Genomic DNA, 17058 nt, shown 5'->3' on the forward strand with positions numbered 1-17058 from the left:
ATTTCTTCTTCTGCAAATATTCTACGAGAAGTGTGTTAGGACTTTCACAAACCACTGATGAGAGACAGAAAGAGGAAGAAAGATATTTACATCTATCTGTAAATAGAGAGATAGATGATAGATAGATAGATATTTTATACATATATAAAATATATATTATATATATATATAAAATATATATATTTTATATATATATATATATATTTTTTTTTTTTTCTTGAGGGAAACAGATGCCAGGAACGAGGTATCTTAATGCCACTATAAACGCCTCTTTATAGGCTCTGTATTATTTGCTTCCTTTCTTTTTTTTTCTTTTGTATCAGTATTTCTTTGAAGTTAGACTCTTTCTTTGAAATAAAACATTCTGGGAAGTAAAGTTTAATACTAACAGAGCACCAAAGAAATTGAGGTAGTGTTTCAGACAAAAAGTGGAGCACATACATATATTATTAGGAGAGACTTAAATCATCAGTTGACAGCCATACTTAAGTTGACCAAGGAACAAGAATTGCATGGAGTTATTTTTATACACTTGAATGCAAACATCACTTCCTTTTATGCATAACTATTTGTTGTATTTCTAATGTAATTCTTCAGAAACTATATATAATTCTTCAAAAATGAGTTTTTATACTTATAACTCCATAATCAAGCCTAATTTCCCACAGGAAGATTTTTTTATATCAAGTCAGTCAGGCAGGCAGGAATACCAAAAGCGAGTCATGTGCTTTTATTTTTTTACTCCTTTGACATAAGCAAATTTATTTATGTTAACCTATAACCAAGAGAGATAATATATCTTCATGTAAATAGCACATATGACATTTTTATCTCTTATTTTAAAAGGTTTCTCATAATTAAGATAAAAATTTTATAAATTTAGATTAAACAAAGATTAATCAAGATGGCAGTAAGCCACTTTCAAAAGAAAATTTATTCTGAGAGAAATTCATATAGTCCTTTAGTAGAATGGTTATGACAAAGAGACCGTGCACATTTCCCACGAGCAAAGAATTTGAATTCTCTAAAACCTCACTTAAATGAGTTTAGGAGCATTTAATATAAAAATTATAAGCCTACCTCAAAATCTCTCATGAACCATTGTGTTAGTCAAAGGAAAGAGCCTATTGACTTTATATTGGTCATGGGTATAACAGTAATCACTGATACCAATCAACTGAAAGAAAATGTTCAGCATTTTTTTTTTTTCCTATGGGGAGAAAACAGAACTCAGAATTACTGGCAAAAATATATCAAGCTAATGCACTCATCTACGGTTTTAGAATTTCATCCACTGACTTTTTAAAGTTTTGACTTGTATCTTGACCTTTTGGGTATTTTTTTTTTTTTGATGAGAAGATAAAATACTCCATAAAAATATTAGAGAATGAAAATATTTTAAAATCAAACAGCATTTGAGATAAGTTTATGTAACAGGAGAATTACATAAACTAAAATATTCCTAAAAATTTAGGGAATTTATGATGAAATCTTTAAAAAAATAGTTACTTGGATATCTCCCAGGCTTCTAACAAACAAAAAAACTTTTTCTCTTCAATCTTTAAAGCTACCTATAATGGACAACATGGCCTTTAAGAAATGAAGCATTCGTTAGCAAAGGCTATGCTGGTTCACGGCCATGCAGACTATAAAAGATTCAGAATCTTGAAGTTTCCTTAAAAAACGATCTGTCCTCTGTCAATGTCTTTCAGATGGCATTTCATAGCAAATACTCTGATAAGCTAGAAGGAATGAGTATTTGGTACCTTTTTAATTGAGCTAAGCTGAGTAAGAATGACAGCCACCCAAGAAGTCACGTGCAAGGGATTTTTCTGCTATGATTAAATCTGATTTTTCCATCGGTATAACCCTCTCCCCAAGAACCTCTGTGGCCCTCCGTCAAACAGAAGCGAGGCAGCTGCAAGAAGACAGATAATTGTCACAGATAAGGCTGATGCTATCTGGGCCTCTGCCCTTTGGTCCCAGCACTCACTTTGTCTGCTCTGCGAATGAAAACAGGTCTGGTAATACAGGGGAAGTGGCTGTTTCCCAGGAAAGGAAATTGCCTGAAAATACATCTGGCAAAGGGCTTTTTCTCCTCCTCCCGCAGGCAGATCCTTATTTTAACAAAATATACATTTGCTCACCTTCTACAAAGGGGAATTCTACGCAGCCAGTGCCCCCATTCTAAGCGGGAGGCATTTAATTCGTTCTCTAAATAAATGGGCCAGTTATTTTATGTCCCATGCTACCTACATTTAATTGGACAGGAAATTGTGCTAAACTAAGCATCATACCTCATTTCAGAACCGTGTGTATTCTACAAGGTAACTCATCCTCTGCTAGCTATCTACATCCGATGAAACTAAAGAGGCAAAGAAAGAAGAAAACCAGCCGGTAAAGCTAAAAAATTGAGAATGTAGCTAGAATGTACAGAAAAGCTTAACTGACACAGAGAATTGGTGGAATTTCCAGAGATTCCGTCCTAAGCTAATTCACACAATTTGATTTTAAGTCTGCACTGATGTGTGCACTTCTGAGAGGACTTCTGCTCACAGACACCAGAAGTCCAGGAGACTGAAGCGGGCACCCTGTGGGCTCCACACATGACAGGAGTTCTAGCTCAAGAAGACCAAAGGCGACAAGAACTCTCTGGCGGTGAAATGGAGTCGTCACTGGGGACATGCATCTGCCTGCACAGGGGTGACCGCCAGGATGAAATGCCCTCTGAGGACACTACAGCTTTGTCATGCTAAAATCAGGGTAAAAAATTATTGCTTTAAATTCTTAAATTTATCACCATTAACGGAGACACACTGGGCTGTGGGATGCTTATCACCTCCCTTCACTGAGCCTTGATTTCCATATCTATCATGGCAGCAAGACTTACCTTCCCAGGGAGTGAGTGAGTGTGTGTGTGTGTGTGTGTTCATAGTTACACTTGTTTTTCTTTTCTTTCTGTCTTTATGGTAACTTGAAGGGCATTTTCTCCCCCCAAATCTCATGGCAGGGAATTATCTTTCAACTGTCAGGTTCAAGATTTAATGGTCGATCAACATGATTAGCAACTCAATAGAGAGGCATAACCAAAGTTTTTGCAAATGGCTCTAGATTCCATTTGTAGATAAGGTCCAATTCAACATATATTGAAATCAAGTAGAAATAAACATTTTCCGCGATAAAGAAATCATTATAGAGGAAGCCTGCTTTTCGAAAGCTGAAATACTGACGTCCGTCCGTCAGTCCGTCCTTCTTTCCATCCTTTCTTCCTTCCCTCCCTTCCAGCCACAGCTTCTTTTTTAAGCTCTCATTCATTACTATATACAATTTGGAAATAAAAGTAGTAAAAATAACTTTCCCTAACAACAATTTTATGTCCACTGAACTTTCTAATGGTTTTCCCTGTGCACTGAACGTTAAATTGTACGTAAACATGTTGACTGATTTCATTTAGCCGGTTTCTAAAAAGCCTGGGAGAGGGGAGGAAACGGGCCAATGTCCCCGAAGCCCCTTCTGGCTCCGGCATGCCAGGCAGGCGCCTGAGTGTCTTGAGTGTGCCTGTCTCCCCACAAATGGCCAAAAATCGAAACAGAGCGTCCCCAGCTTCATTTATTAGGGTATTTCAGTTCTGTGAGTCCCTCCTGTAGCAACATAGCACTTTCCAAAAATTAAGCCCACGCGGGCCAAGTGAGCCTGCCCCAGTCTCTGTGCCTGAGGCATGGAGGCAGTGCTGGGATGGCAGTGTTCTGCTCTGGGTGGCAGTGAGCAGAGCAGGCAGGAGAAGGCTCTGAAGGGTCTGGGCAGACAGGACGGCAGAAGCCTTGGGCTCAAAGGTTCTGTAGATGAGGGAGATGCATGTGCCTCTTAGCGCCCGAGTACTCTCCCTGTGTTTTCCAATCAGGGAGGGGCTTCTCAGAGCAGACATCTGCCAGCTACACCTACTGGGACTTTTAACAGTTCAGAAAGCTCTACTCCCCCTCTCCCTGGACTGGTCAGTCCAATTTCCATCCCTTGATTTAACAATGTAACCACCAGTTGAATCCTGAGTGATAACCGGCTCACTTTACAACAGCAAGGAGCACATGGGCCAACTCGAAAACGCTGTTTGGCAGTCCATGGCTTGGGGACTGCCTTACTTTGCACCGTTCCAAAGCTGGGATCCTTTTTCGGTTTTGGGGTCCCTGAGACACCATTCCAACACAGCCCAGTGTCTGGGAGCTTCTGACATGGCTCTGGGTGACCTGGGGCCTCTGGAAGGTTGTGGTAGGTCAGACTCCATGATCCAGACAGAAGTGGATCTCCATCTACATGGACCTCCATCAGGAGGGGGCAGGGAGGTCACAAACAATGCGAGAACCTCTGGCACTTCCCACACATTAGAGCTTTTGTTCCACAGGCCAAACTGAAGGGAGCTCAGAGTTCTTTGTCATGACGACTTTTTTTTTTCAGCAATAGTTAAACATGATCTTTTTGGTACATCCAACATGATTTACCTTGTTTTAGCAAAATGCAAGGAGAACTTGAGATTGCCCTATAGAAAATAAAGCGGAGCTTCCCAAATTTCAGCAGATGACATTCAGTATGGGGGAGAAAACAAACATTATTAAGAAAATAAATAACACCACGCACAGCTGTCTGGCAGAACTGTTTGGGAACAAAGCGGTTGGGCAGGCAGGCCACTTTGGGGACGGCTAGAATAATATTTCTCATTTCATAGCTCCGTCTGCCTTTGTTATCCCACTGGCAGGGTACTGAGGAAAACTCAGGATTCTCTTTGAAAATGAACAGTTAACAACAGCTCTGAGCAGTGCAGTCAAGTCTCCCTTCAGTGTGGAGGGAGATCTGGGCTGGGCTCAGCCTGTTACACTGCCTCCCACCCCCGCCCTGGCTCGGGGCTGGGGCAGGAGCGGTCACACAGCTACCAGAGAACCACCAGGTGGGCCTGTCTGTGGCCCAGAGCTGGAGGCTTGGCTGTTGCTCGGGCTCCTCCATGAGGCTCCCCACCCAGGTCTGCCACTTCCTTCTAGGGCCTCCTACTGGCTCCCCTAAGTTACTGCCGGCGGCCCGGGCCTGGCAGATCCTCTCCCCTGCTCCGTGACTGACTCTTACAGTTCTGTGGGCGGTGCTGACGCCAAGAACATCCCCCCGGTTCTTGTGTGTTGCCCACGGCGGGCTGGGCACAAGCGTGACATCTGTACCAGAGCCCCGTTTCCAAGCACACCTTCCTGGTCTTGCATTTAGATCGAGCTTCAAAGCGCAGCTTTCTTTTCGGTCAAAGTTCCCTGCCCCTTTCGCAAGTCCCTTCTCCCAGCTGGTCCCGTGGTTCTCAGTTCTTCCAGAAGCCATGCCGCGAGGCATGGGACAGTTGCTGTGCATTTAGAATGGCCTCACTCCCCATGCCACATCCCCACCCCAGCAGACTCCGCTAGGTTCTAACTCAGGGGCCAGCAAACAGCAGCCCGTGGTCTGGCTGAAACAACCAGGGAGCTAAGACAGAGTTCAATGTCTTTAAATGGTTGAAATTCACATTTCAACTGGGGTCCATCTCTGGGGTCCACAAATAAAGCTTGGCTGGAACATAGTCACCCTCCCCCATCCACGGATTGTCCATGGCCACGGTTATGCTACGACGGCAGAGGTGAGTAGCTACGAGAGATGGGGTGACCCGCAGAGCCTACAATATCAGGCCATCCATCTATCTGACCCTTTACAGAAACAGTTCGCCATCCCCTGGTCTAAGCAGAACCTCCCCACAGCTCTCTAATAATTAATAATTCCCATTTCGGAACCTACGAGGGCCTGGAAGGGACCGATAAGGCAGCATCCACACCCCCGCCTGCGTGGTCGGTGCCCCAGCCGCGGCGTCTCCGTTCTGGATGCTCCCCCAATCCCTCCTCTCCCCACGCCCTCTTAGCTGACAGGTCTCTCTCCCTCATTCTTGTCGGAAGCACCAGCGCGTTATTACCCATCCCCAGCACCCAGCAGAGGGTCTGATACAAACCACTGGACTGGAAGTTCTTGCCATACAACCTCCTCCTGCAGCTACTTTCTAAAACCACCTCACTAGCCTGGAAGGCAGACGAGCCATTTTTATACCCGTAGAACAAACCAGGTGTACGCGATGTTTCTGCGTCACGTTCAGAGCATAACACAGTTCCAAGACCTGGCGGTGGAAGAAGAGCTTGCCACCGCGCAGAGAGGACTGACCGAATGATCCCAGTCTGTGTCATCTCAATCCTGCAAGGCATTACAGAGGAAGAATCGTTTCGTTTTTCAAGTGAGCTGAGGCTTAGAGAAGTTAGCATTTGCCTCAGGTCTCCGGGCTTGTCTTCAGAGCCTACATGCCTCCCCCTACAGTCAGTAGTGGGAATGGGTGCATTTTCTTTAATTTCTCCTTCAGTGGAAACCATGTACCAGCATCACGCTGGAATGATTACCAACCTCTTCTGCTCTAAGACCCTCCCCGAGCACAAGTTCTAGCTTTCCCAAGTGACAGAGCCCTCTGGAAGTCTGGCCAAGTCTCTGAACCCTTTCTCAGAAAATGACACGTGCTACTTTATTCGGACATTAAGGAACAAGATCTGGGGGTGAGTCTGATGACAAGGAGACTCCATCGTTAAAGGAGAGGCTATATCTCAGTTATAGTTTGGTAAAAAAATGAAGACATGTATTTCTGCCATCAAGGTTCATGAACCCCTTGAATTCTGTGGAGCTCAGGTTAAGAACCCTGGCTGTAGAAGTAACCTGGGAGCCGGCCCATGCAGAGGAGGGATGCTCTTAAAGGTCTAATGAGGTCTCTGCAAAACACATGTTCCAGGAAAACAGAATTCACAACACAAATTCCAGGAGCACCCAAGAATTAAAATTGTAGGTCTGGAATGCTCTGCAAGCTGCTGGTGCATGATTTCGACAGACTCTGACTTCCATGGGCAGTCCAGTCTGTCCGGTCAGGGCAAGATAGGCTTCCACAGACCGGGAAGAACAGAGCCCGTGCACTGAGATACAAACAGACTGCGGCGAAGACTCTGAGCCTTTCCCCAAGCACACTCTGGCTGGTTAGCATACTGTTAATCCCGAAAGTATTAAGTTTTAGTTAATAAAGGAAGTCACCCAGGGGACTGACAGAGTCACAGAATTCAAACAGAAAAATCTTGGGAGTTAATGCAACACTGGAATTTTACAGATAAGAACAGTAGAGTTCAATGAAAAAAGAGAGGTGATGTGCCCGAGTCTAACACAGAGTGGGGCTGATTTAACTGATCCTGGGAAAAAAAAAAAATTACAGCATTACAGAATGATGAGATCTGAGCAAATCCTGATCTAAAACAGAAAAAGTCTGTGTTCCTCTGTCACCATCCTCTTATTTAAATTCTGATTTCTCTGTGTATTGTAATTTGATGGACCATTAATCTGTCCACTGTATTTTACTTCGAATACTGAAGTGGATATTTTGTTTAAAAGATGAAGTGTCAGGGCTCAGAAACTGGTTTTCCCAGCATGATTTAATAAACTGCAATCTTCCTATCTGACACTTTTAAAGGGAAATTTTGTGTATGTAGCTAATAGTTCAAAAATCAAGAAATACCAACAGAAACTATTTTTCCCTGTGAAAAGGCAGAGGCTTTACAAGAGCAAGACTTCTTCCTCTTTGCTTGTAATAACAAAAATAAACCAAAGTCCTGACATATTTGTAGTATTTTTATTCCTAAAGGAAAAAACAGGAACCTTCATTGTACTTTAAAGTTATTACCCCCGATATGTTACCAGCTAAGCACTGTGAGGCCAGCCTCAGAGAGACCCGCTGCTCTCTCTAGGAAATGCCCCATTAGGGTGGTGCCTCTGAAACACTCGGGGGTCCTGTCACTGAGCGGTTTTCCCAGAGGGTTTCGGCAGCATATAGCCCTGGCTGAACAGCACACATCATGCTCGGATTTTTCCTGTTGCCTGGTTAGTGACCCCCTACAGGAAGATAACAGACACGCCGGGAGGGCGGAGCAGCTTGCTACACAGGTCTGGCTGCTCTTATCAACTTATCATAGAAGGAAAGGAAAGTGATTGATTCGGATCCTGACACCGCAGAATCTGGGGGAAGAGAAACAAAGCAGCATGAAGGCTGATCTGTAGAGTGACTACAGCCCTCAGGAGTGAGCAGGGTTATTCGTGCGGCTGCCATCTGACAGTTCCCTGCAGCACGGACCCACCAGAGGGAAGACAGCACTCACGATCAAGTTCCTGCTGGAAAAGGAGGGAAGAGGCTCCCACAGATGGTCCTGAAACCGTGGCCGCAGAGCCCCGCATCTGAGAGGGCAGCTTAGGACCGGGATTCCCATGTGCCTTCGAGTTTGCTAAGCTGCTGGTTTATTACCAAAAGAAAGGAAGAATGTGGCAGATTGTTTTCTTTACTTTGGGCTGTGATCTTGTCCTAGCCGCAGCCTATAACAACTTTCGGAGAAGCATGGACGGCATCGGGAGGAGGCAGTATCAGGTTCAGCACGGAGCCTGCAGCTACACCTTCCTCCTGCCGGAGACAGACAGCTGTCGCTCTTCCAGCTCCTACGTGCCCAACGCTGTGCAGAGGGACGCGCCGCTCGATTACGATGACTCGGTACAGAGGCTGCAAGTGCTGGAGAACATCATGGAAAACAATACTCAGTGGCTGATGAAGGTAGGAAAAAAAATCATTTTTCCTTGGTGAACTTCATGAAGCTGTTAAGATCCGCTCAGTTTAAAAAAAAGGAGGGGGAGGCACAGGGCACAGGAGAGAGAGAGACGGTGGCTAACACCCTCGAATGAATGATTCTTTCTGTGACTCCATCCCAGGGTGTAAAGTAGTCCTGGGTGGGAAGTGAAAAGGATTATTTCAGAAAAATGCCAGAATCCATAAAGAGATCTCCAAGTTCAGAATCGTTATTTAATAAAGTAGAGAAAGTACACTTCTCTGCAAAACGTGTAGGCTGTGTTGTTTGTGTAAGTGGTTTAAACTCAGCAACACCCATTGCCAGGGATGTTATAAACTGGTTTCAGGCGTGGGGGTGCGGGGGAGGGAAGCTGTAAGCAACAGCGGTGCCAGAGCCAGAGCCAGAGCCAGGAAAAACGTGACAATCATGCTAATTACTGACATAACGGATGGAGTAAAGTGCTTTACCAATTTCCTGAATTTATTTACTAAAATAGATTGTGACTCTTGGTAAATGAGAGGAAATTTAATAAAGCAGACTTTATGTTTCTCAGAACCTGTGGGCTTTACCCTGAAGGGTTTGTCGGTTTGTAAATAGGGTACTTTTCACATGCATCCTGGGGTAAGTCCGGCCCCCAGCCCCTGGGCTGCAGCAGTGGGCTGGGGGTGTCGTCCCACGGGGATGGGCATACAGGGCATTCTGCCACAGCTCTGCCATGACAAGATGGTCGTGTTCGCAGGGCCACGATGATACACAGTGTCACAGATGTTTCACCAAACAGGATTGTTTGGTGAAAGAGAGTTTGACCCAAACAGGATATGGAAAGCTCAGTTTTTCTTTTACCAGTGAGGATTTTCCTCATGTACACGTGGGGGGTAGGTATTCTACAAAACCCAAAGTCTCCCTGAAATTTTTCTTGATATGGAATATATATATATATATACATGTGTATATATATATTCTAAAGGAGGCTTAAACAAATTGCATAAATACATTAATCATTAAATGTTCTACTGACAGTACCTCACGGTGCTTACAGGGTAGAGAAGGTACTACTTCGCGAGCTACTTCACTTCATGCAAGACCTTGCCCCAGAAGGAGTTCTCAGCCTTTCATTTCCCCATAAACTCTCTGTTAGAATATTTTATCTTAATCTTAGAATAGATCTTGGCTCCAAATCTGTGTTTCTCATTAGCTGTCCTACCTTCAGAGAGGAAATGACCACGTTATTACTTGAGTCTAAGCCGGAATGAATGAGTGCCCTCAGCGCTGCAGTTCCCTGCAACCACGCAGCCGCTTCGGTGCAGACACAGAAAACAACAAAGGCCTGCTGTGATACACAACTCGTTCCTAATCATCTTTGAAGGCACTGGCCCTTCTGGGCAAATTCTCCCCCCAGGTTTTCCTCTTTTCCTAAGAAGGTCCCTGTGGTGTGCACTTTTAAAATCTTCATGCACATGCATAAAAAAGAAGCTGTTCATTCACAGATGTACTTTAAAACAAAAAATACACAGCCACACAGACAAACTGCATCCTAAAGGTGTCCTCACTCTGACGTCCCATTTCTTTTTACATTGTCATGTTCACGCTGAACCCCCTCTCTCCGTGCATTGTGGTTACGCCAGGGCTAACAGCCGTGGTGAGAGGTGAAAGATACATCATACATAGTAAACACCCTGATCGCCCGACTGGTAAATCATCTCTTAAAATAAACAGTCAAGAAACCTGAAAGAATGTTTTGCCAAATGCAAGACTGCTTAAATTGCATTTGCTTAATAAAGCCCACAGTAAGCACACCTGAAAAACTCCATGAGTGAGCAAGGCTCATATTTCTTAGATAAACAACCCCCTTTTCTTGGATCTTTGTGACACAGTTTAAAGAAGGAAAGGAGCAAGAAATTCTACATGAAGAGACCAACATTTTTTCCTTTCCTGGTTCAATTAGTAAATATTTGAACAGTGGCACAATGGCATTTCCAGACTCCTTCTTCAGCTATCTAGCTAAATTGTCACAGAGAATGACGTCATGTTTATCTTTGCCTCAGCTCAGCACCTGTTCACCTGGCCTATCCGGGTGATGCGCACCTGAGAGTCTGTGTTCACTCTGATCACAGGCTTCTCGTTTGGAATAAAGCAAAAAAAAAAAAAAAAAAAAAAAGCAAATATGAATCCTGTTTAAAGAGGTTAAATGTAACCTCTTTGCTTGTTTTTTATTGCTGTGTTTTGTCACCTGTGACAATAAACACTGCTTTTCTCATAAGGGACAAAATAATATATAATGGGATGATAGATAAGCCACAGGTTTAAAGGTTCAACATCACAATCTAACTAGATGGCTAGACTATCCCCGAGAGAAAAGGCACAATTCTGTGTTTTTCATTGTTTCTCATATTTCCTTTTCTTTAGGGTTGTAGGTTTTTTTTTTTTTTTAATGTTTTCATATTTCCTCTCTCTTCCTGATCAATACTAAAAATTAGAGGGGTCTGGGGGGGGTGGCAGGGTGGGAAACCTTTAAGATTTTAAGAAAAGTTGTTAAGAGGGAAAACAAGATCAAGTTTCTGTTGATTTCAGGGCAGATGACTAGCAGTTCATCTCCTGAGCGGCAAGCACTGCCTACGGAGCTTGGACTAAGAAAGCCGTTTTGCAATCATCAAAAGATGCCACACTGCCCCTTTAATCCGCCAGGCAAAGGAAGTGTCAGGCTTCTGAATGAGTGCAGAGTAATATGAATGAACAATGCAGGGAGGGCTCACTTTCTGCTCAGTGGTTAAACAAGGATAAGATAAATGCATGACAGTTTACCAAATACAACACAATGACCTAAAAAAAATTGTATGTCACAATCCCCTGCTAACCCTGCAGCTATGCTAAACCTCTGCCCCAGTGATACTAAACTCACTTTCTAAAAACTGACAAATAACTTAGCGAAGTGGATTTTATCTTGCATGGAGACCAAATGTATTTTTTTTTCCGATAAGAGGAAATAGGGAAAGGAAATAAACAATTATTTCACACTGATGAATACCTCAAATTTATAAACAACTGCAAAGCCCATTGTGCTTTAAAACAGAATGTTTTGAAAAATAAAGCTAATGCCTATTAAATTGATGTAAACATTTCCTTTTTTTTTTTTTTTTTTTGTAGTGAAAGAAGTACAGGGTAGGCACTATAAACCTGAATCTAGATTCTTTTCTTCCTCTAAAACTAATAATAATATATTCTTTTAATAAGGTGGGAGGAACTACTATTCTCCAGTGGATGTAGAGGGGACAATGCACTTTTGCTGCTAAAAACAAAATTGCCATCAATGGGAAAAACGGATGGTGAGAGGCTCAGGGGCACTGAGACCACCAGCCCTTCCCCATCCCTGTAGCAGTGGGCGGGGGGGGAGGTGGAGAGGGAGTATGTGTGTATTTTATCGTATGTGGTTGCAAAATATTCCTTAGCTGTATATTCAAACAAACAAATAAACCAGAGCTTGGTTCATTAAAGGAAAGAAAAAAAAAAAAATCCTACTATAGCCATAGCCAACAGCCCACTTCGCGACTGGAGAAGAACCACGGCTCCTGTGCTGTATCCGCTGTGTCTGGAATCATGAACTATGACTGTGTTCAGTAGTAGCTGTAAATTTCATGCATTCAGACAAGTGGAATAAAGCCTGTATTTCAGATGGCAGGGAAATGATTACTACTGTTATTTAATTATATACTCATGTCACTATAGCAAGGAATGAGGAGATGATTACAATGTCACGATGGGAGAGGAAGCACAACATATTTAAGTTTGGAAAATGCAGGTATAATGTTTACTGTGTATCATGTAAGATATACATAGTGCAATGTGTGCTTACTATGTATATTGTATAAAACATACTGAATATTTAGTACACATAGTATATGCTGTTTATATAATATTCGCTTTCCACGGTCAAGTAGTCTCTGCTTGATAACCGGGGCTTCTGGCACACTGAACCGCGGAGGCACTGCACTGTGTGGAGACGACTATCGCCTGTGGAGTCTAGAACTAGGAAATGGAGCTGGACACAACTTCCATAATATCGTACTTCCTGTTTAGACACTAGGTAATCTGTAGAGTCTCCATACTAAAATTTGAAAATTGGTTTATTTTCACCAATGTGGTTCTTTACAGTTTACAAACAGGTTGTGATCCAGTGACTATACAGGAACATGAAAGGGATAATGACCTTACAAAGGGTGACCCTCTGGCAGGCTGGCCCAGAGTGCTGATTTTAATTCTAACTGAAATCTCGTGCATTTATAATTGAAAAACAACAGTTTAAATCAACCCTACCACCATATGGATAACTTGAAAAAATAAAGCACACATGTTACGAAAGTCATATGCAGGCAATGTAAAATAAGCAAATCAAACCATTAAAACAGTAGAAAGGAGGAAGTAAATTCTCCCTTTCCCTAATCTTCAGCTTCCAGACAAGCACTTAAGAGATTCCTATGAGCCCTTTACTGTAAAAATTTAATATGAAAATGCATGGATTTCCTTCTTAAAATATGTGTGTGGTATTATACCACTGTGATATGATCAGAACCTTTATTTGGATCACGAATGACATGGAAAGAGGTTAAAAGAAAGAGATTTTATTTAGGGAAAAAGCAAAATTTGGAAGAGTGAGTTAAAGGAGAACATGAAGTAAAAGGGTGTGTGTGTGCACGTGTGCATGAGAGAGCCAGAGACAGAGAGGGAAAGACAGAGGCAAGGTGGGGAGACACTACCCATGAGGGCTCAATCAAGGTGAGGAAAAGGGGCTGTGTTATTGCACGGCTGTTGTGACAGAAGAAAGGTAGTTAATATTGCCACACATTCTGGCCATCAAATGACAGCACGGCCTGCACAGCTCTGTGGATTTCCCAAACTGAGACCTAGAGGCTATATGCGATGAACCATGGACAGATACAGATTTTCCAAGCAGGTGCTCATAAATTGTAGAATATCTGTATTACTTAATGATAATGATAACTGTGCAAACTACTATCTCTCTTATATATAGACATGCTTTTACATACAGCTATACCTATAAAATATAATTTATTTTTTATTAAACATAAATTCAGAAGTTTTATATATATATGTGTGTGTGTGTGTGTGTGTATAGTCTTTTCACTATATCCTTCTTTGACTTGAACAACCTGACAATAAGATTTTTCTCCTAAATTATTCTAGAATTTTTCTGATAAAAAGAGAGCTTCTCAATTTCCCAGTCACACTTTTCTCACGGAAGTAGTATTAGTAACACAGTTCTTGGGGGCTGCTAGCAGGTAGCACTGAATCACTTTAAAGCACTTTCCACACTTTAGCCCATTTTGTCCCAAGACCATCTCTAGAACACAGGCATGGGAGATATAATCCTATCTATTTTTAATCACTTATAAACATGGGTCAAGATAATATCAATGTGCTTTGCAGTTTGGAAGTCTTGTATGGATTACCTAGAGAGGAAAACAAACACGGAAAGGCACGTACATCCCCCCCTTTGACAAAAAACAGAAATTTCCATGGAGCTGGAAAAACTACAGCAAACTGTCAGGACAAATGTGAATGGATACGGACCTGGTGCTATTTCATAGTCCGCTAACGTAAATGACTGAATTCCACTCCACCCCCTCCCATTCCTTTTGGGCAAGAGCCATTAAAGTCCATTTATTTGTTCAACAAATATTTATTGAAAGCCACCGTGTGTCCTGGTGGCATTCTAGCACTCAGAAAAAAATCACTGAGGCGAAGTCCGTGACCAAGGGTCTGGCCCTGGTGGGGACTTGCCACCTTATAGCACAGCGTTCCTGGCAGGATGTGTGTCCGAAGGTAGGAAGCACTACCCAAAATCACTGAGTGCCTAGAGAAGACCTGGTAAAGGAGATCGGAGTGTTAGAGAGCAGGGGTGGAGAAGGGCATGGTACCAGTTTGGTCACTCAAATGACAGCTCTTTCACAAAATGGAAACCCATTCAAACCCTTTCCGAATGGTCATTTCTCCTTGTCATCAAAGTGATACAAGATTATTATAGAAAACAGAGCATACAAAGGATGCACAGAAGACACATACTATGTATAATTCTATCACTCTGAAATGACCACCCTTAATATTTTAGATGCCTCTAGACGTAGGGTTATTTTATTATGTGCTGCGTATACTGCAATATCATGTATACTTATCCCTAGTGCTGTGAAGTGTGTCAGACTGAGGAGTCACAGACCTGTACCCCTGAAACAAATAATACAGTATATCCTAATAAATTAAAAAGTAATAACAAATTAAAATTAAAATAAAAAGAAAGTAGGTCTGGGAGGTGAAGTAGCTTGTTGACATCCCAAGTCAGCAAGAAGTAATTCCCTCCACCTGCGAGACAGGTGTTTGCAGACAAGCGCAGGGCTGGCGTTCCCGGGCACACCTGCGCACTGGGATGCCACAGCATGTCAGCAGGTTTGGCACATGGTGGCTACTGAACGGACAACCTCATCATCCAATATTTACAGGTAAAACGTGCTATCGTTTCTATATGAGCATTGTACCAAAGCAGCTAAGGGAAAAAAAAAAAAAAAAGCAACTGGGAATATCTCGTGTGTAAAGTAATCACCCAAAATTCCACTTTGTAGTTAAGAAGAGTAAAAACAAACTCTGTGATAACCGAGAGCAAGTATATATGCACCTTCTCACACATCATACCCACAGGAGCAACCCTCTTCTGATTGTTGCCTGAGGGACGACATCCTGAACTTCACAAACACTTGGAAGTTCAGACAAATAAAATCCAGTCCCATGAAAGTAATGTGCGACCCGCTCTGCCCTCTAATTCGATTTTAAAATCATCCAGGATTCTATGATAGGTATCACCAAAAATACCTTGATGTCAGCATGGTATTGTTTAAAATGACAAATGATCAATAATCTGATATAATCAAAAATGGTAAAAAAAAAATTTTTTTTCACAGTGTTTTAGAATAAAAGTTTTCAACATTTACTGGGGTTAAAAATGACTGTTTCATGTATGCTTTGACAGTAAAGGGATGAACTCTCCTCTACCACCTGAACTCTGAGTCAAGTATGCTAGCTGTCTGCAAATTAATATTTTAATTAGATATTTCCCCATGAAATCACCTTTCTTTCTTATCCTAATCTTGGCACATACCAGCCGATGAAAGATGTAAAACCTATTAAAAATCCCCTGAGGAGTGGACCAAATCCTTTTACCATCATAGCTCCTTCAACCAGCTACAACCATTATCTTTGCCATTCAACTAGAACCTAATTAAAACCTCTGTGGGACCAGCCTTGGGGGGGCGCCTGGGACAGTAATTACTTTGCTCCCAAATCAGCCTTAGTCCTTCCTTTGAGCAACTTTTCAGAGCCTATGAATTGCTTTTGAAATCTTGACATTAACCTGACAACCTAACACTACAAAGTCTTCACATCTAATATCAAAAAAAACCAACAATCAAGTCAATGAACTATATGCATTAAGAATACAACCTGGTATTTATTAACACATCGTGTTACACTTTTTCTGGACAATGGTGGTTTTTAAGGGAAAGGATATCAAGATACTTGGGTCTTAGAAAATACAGTATTTTGTCATATTGACACAGCCTCTTTGAGACTACATCACTGTATATGTGAATATTCACAAGTTACTTATTAATCTGTTTTTTAGGTAGAGAAAATCAATAAAGTCTTAAAAGGAGGCAAGCATTCAACCTCTCCATTTCTCCATCTTGTCACACCCCATCGAGGCCATATTCATACTTGTTCACATATTAGCAGTCTTTTCACTGGGAGGGTGACTTAATGTGCTGATTAGCCTGGTGACGGAACCCACCGTCCCCATCGCCCTCAGTGTTCCGGGATGGCGTCCTCATTGCGACTGTTCCAGTAAGCGACAGGAACAGAGGGCAAACCTGCGCTGCGCGTCAGCTTCTGCGTGCCCCTAATTAACACTTAACGCGCTTTCTCTCACACAAACACAAATAAAATCTTTTTTTAAAAAAGTCATTTCATACCAAAAGAAGACGTATCTTGGACACAACTATTCAGATTCAAAGAAATCTAAATATAAAATAAATCATGTTTACATGTGAAGTCAATACTATTATTGATAGACAAGCATGCCTTTGAAGTTCCTTTTCTGGGTTTTGCTGTCTGCATGCTTTTTTTTTTAACTTTATTTTTAAAAGATTTTATTTATTTATTTATTTGAGAGAGAGAGAGAGAGAGTATAGAAGTGAGGTGAGGGGCAGAGGGAGAAACAGGCTCTCTGCTGAGCAGGGAACGATCCGAGGACTCGATCCTGGGACCCTGGGATCATGATCTGAACCGAAGATAGACATTTAACTGAGCCACCCAGGCGTCC

At 42.3% G+C, this 17058-nt stretch overlaps 2 protein-coding genes across 5 annotated transcripts in view; one reads left to right on the forward strand and one right to left on the reverse strand.

Annotated features, from left to right (window-relative positions):
• MCPH1 (microcephalin 1) overlaps nt 1-17058 on the reverse strand; it is a 240832-nt gene that overhangs the window by 66578 nt on the left and 157196 nt on the right. The window contains exon 13 of one of the 3 annotated variants that reach the window (XM_032328833.1): nt 8633-8834. The exons of the other annotated variants lie outside the window; for them this stretch is intronic. Within the exon in view, the coding sequence (XP_032184724.1) occupies nt 8721-8834 (114 nt within the window). The 3' untranslated portion in view covers nt 8633-8720. Of the gene's footprint in view, nt 1-8632; nt 8835-17058 lie in introns of those variants that run through there. 3 annotated transcript variants of the gene reach the window in all.
• The window catches only part of ANGPT2 (angiopoietin 2), a 53494-nt gene continuing 44200 nt past the window's right edge, over nt 7765-17058 (forward strand). The window contains exon 1 of one of the 2 annotated variants that reach the window (XM_032328837.1): nt 7765-8665. In XM_032328837.1, coding sequence (XP_032184728.1) covers nt 8381-8665 — 285 coding nt within the window. In that variant the 5' untranslated portion in view covers nt 7765-8380. The remainder of the gene's footprint in view (nt 8666-17058) is intronic. The other variant, XM_032328835.1, reaches the window with a different exon arrangement.

This window comes from Mustela erminea, chromosome 21 (assembly GCF_009829155.1).
Source record: "Mustela erminea isolate mMusErm1 chromosome 21, mMusErm1.Pri, whole genome shotgun sequence".
Lineage (NCBI taxonomy): Eukaryota > Metazoa > Chordata > Mammalia > Carnivora > Mustelidae > Mustela > Mustela erminea.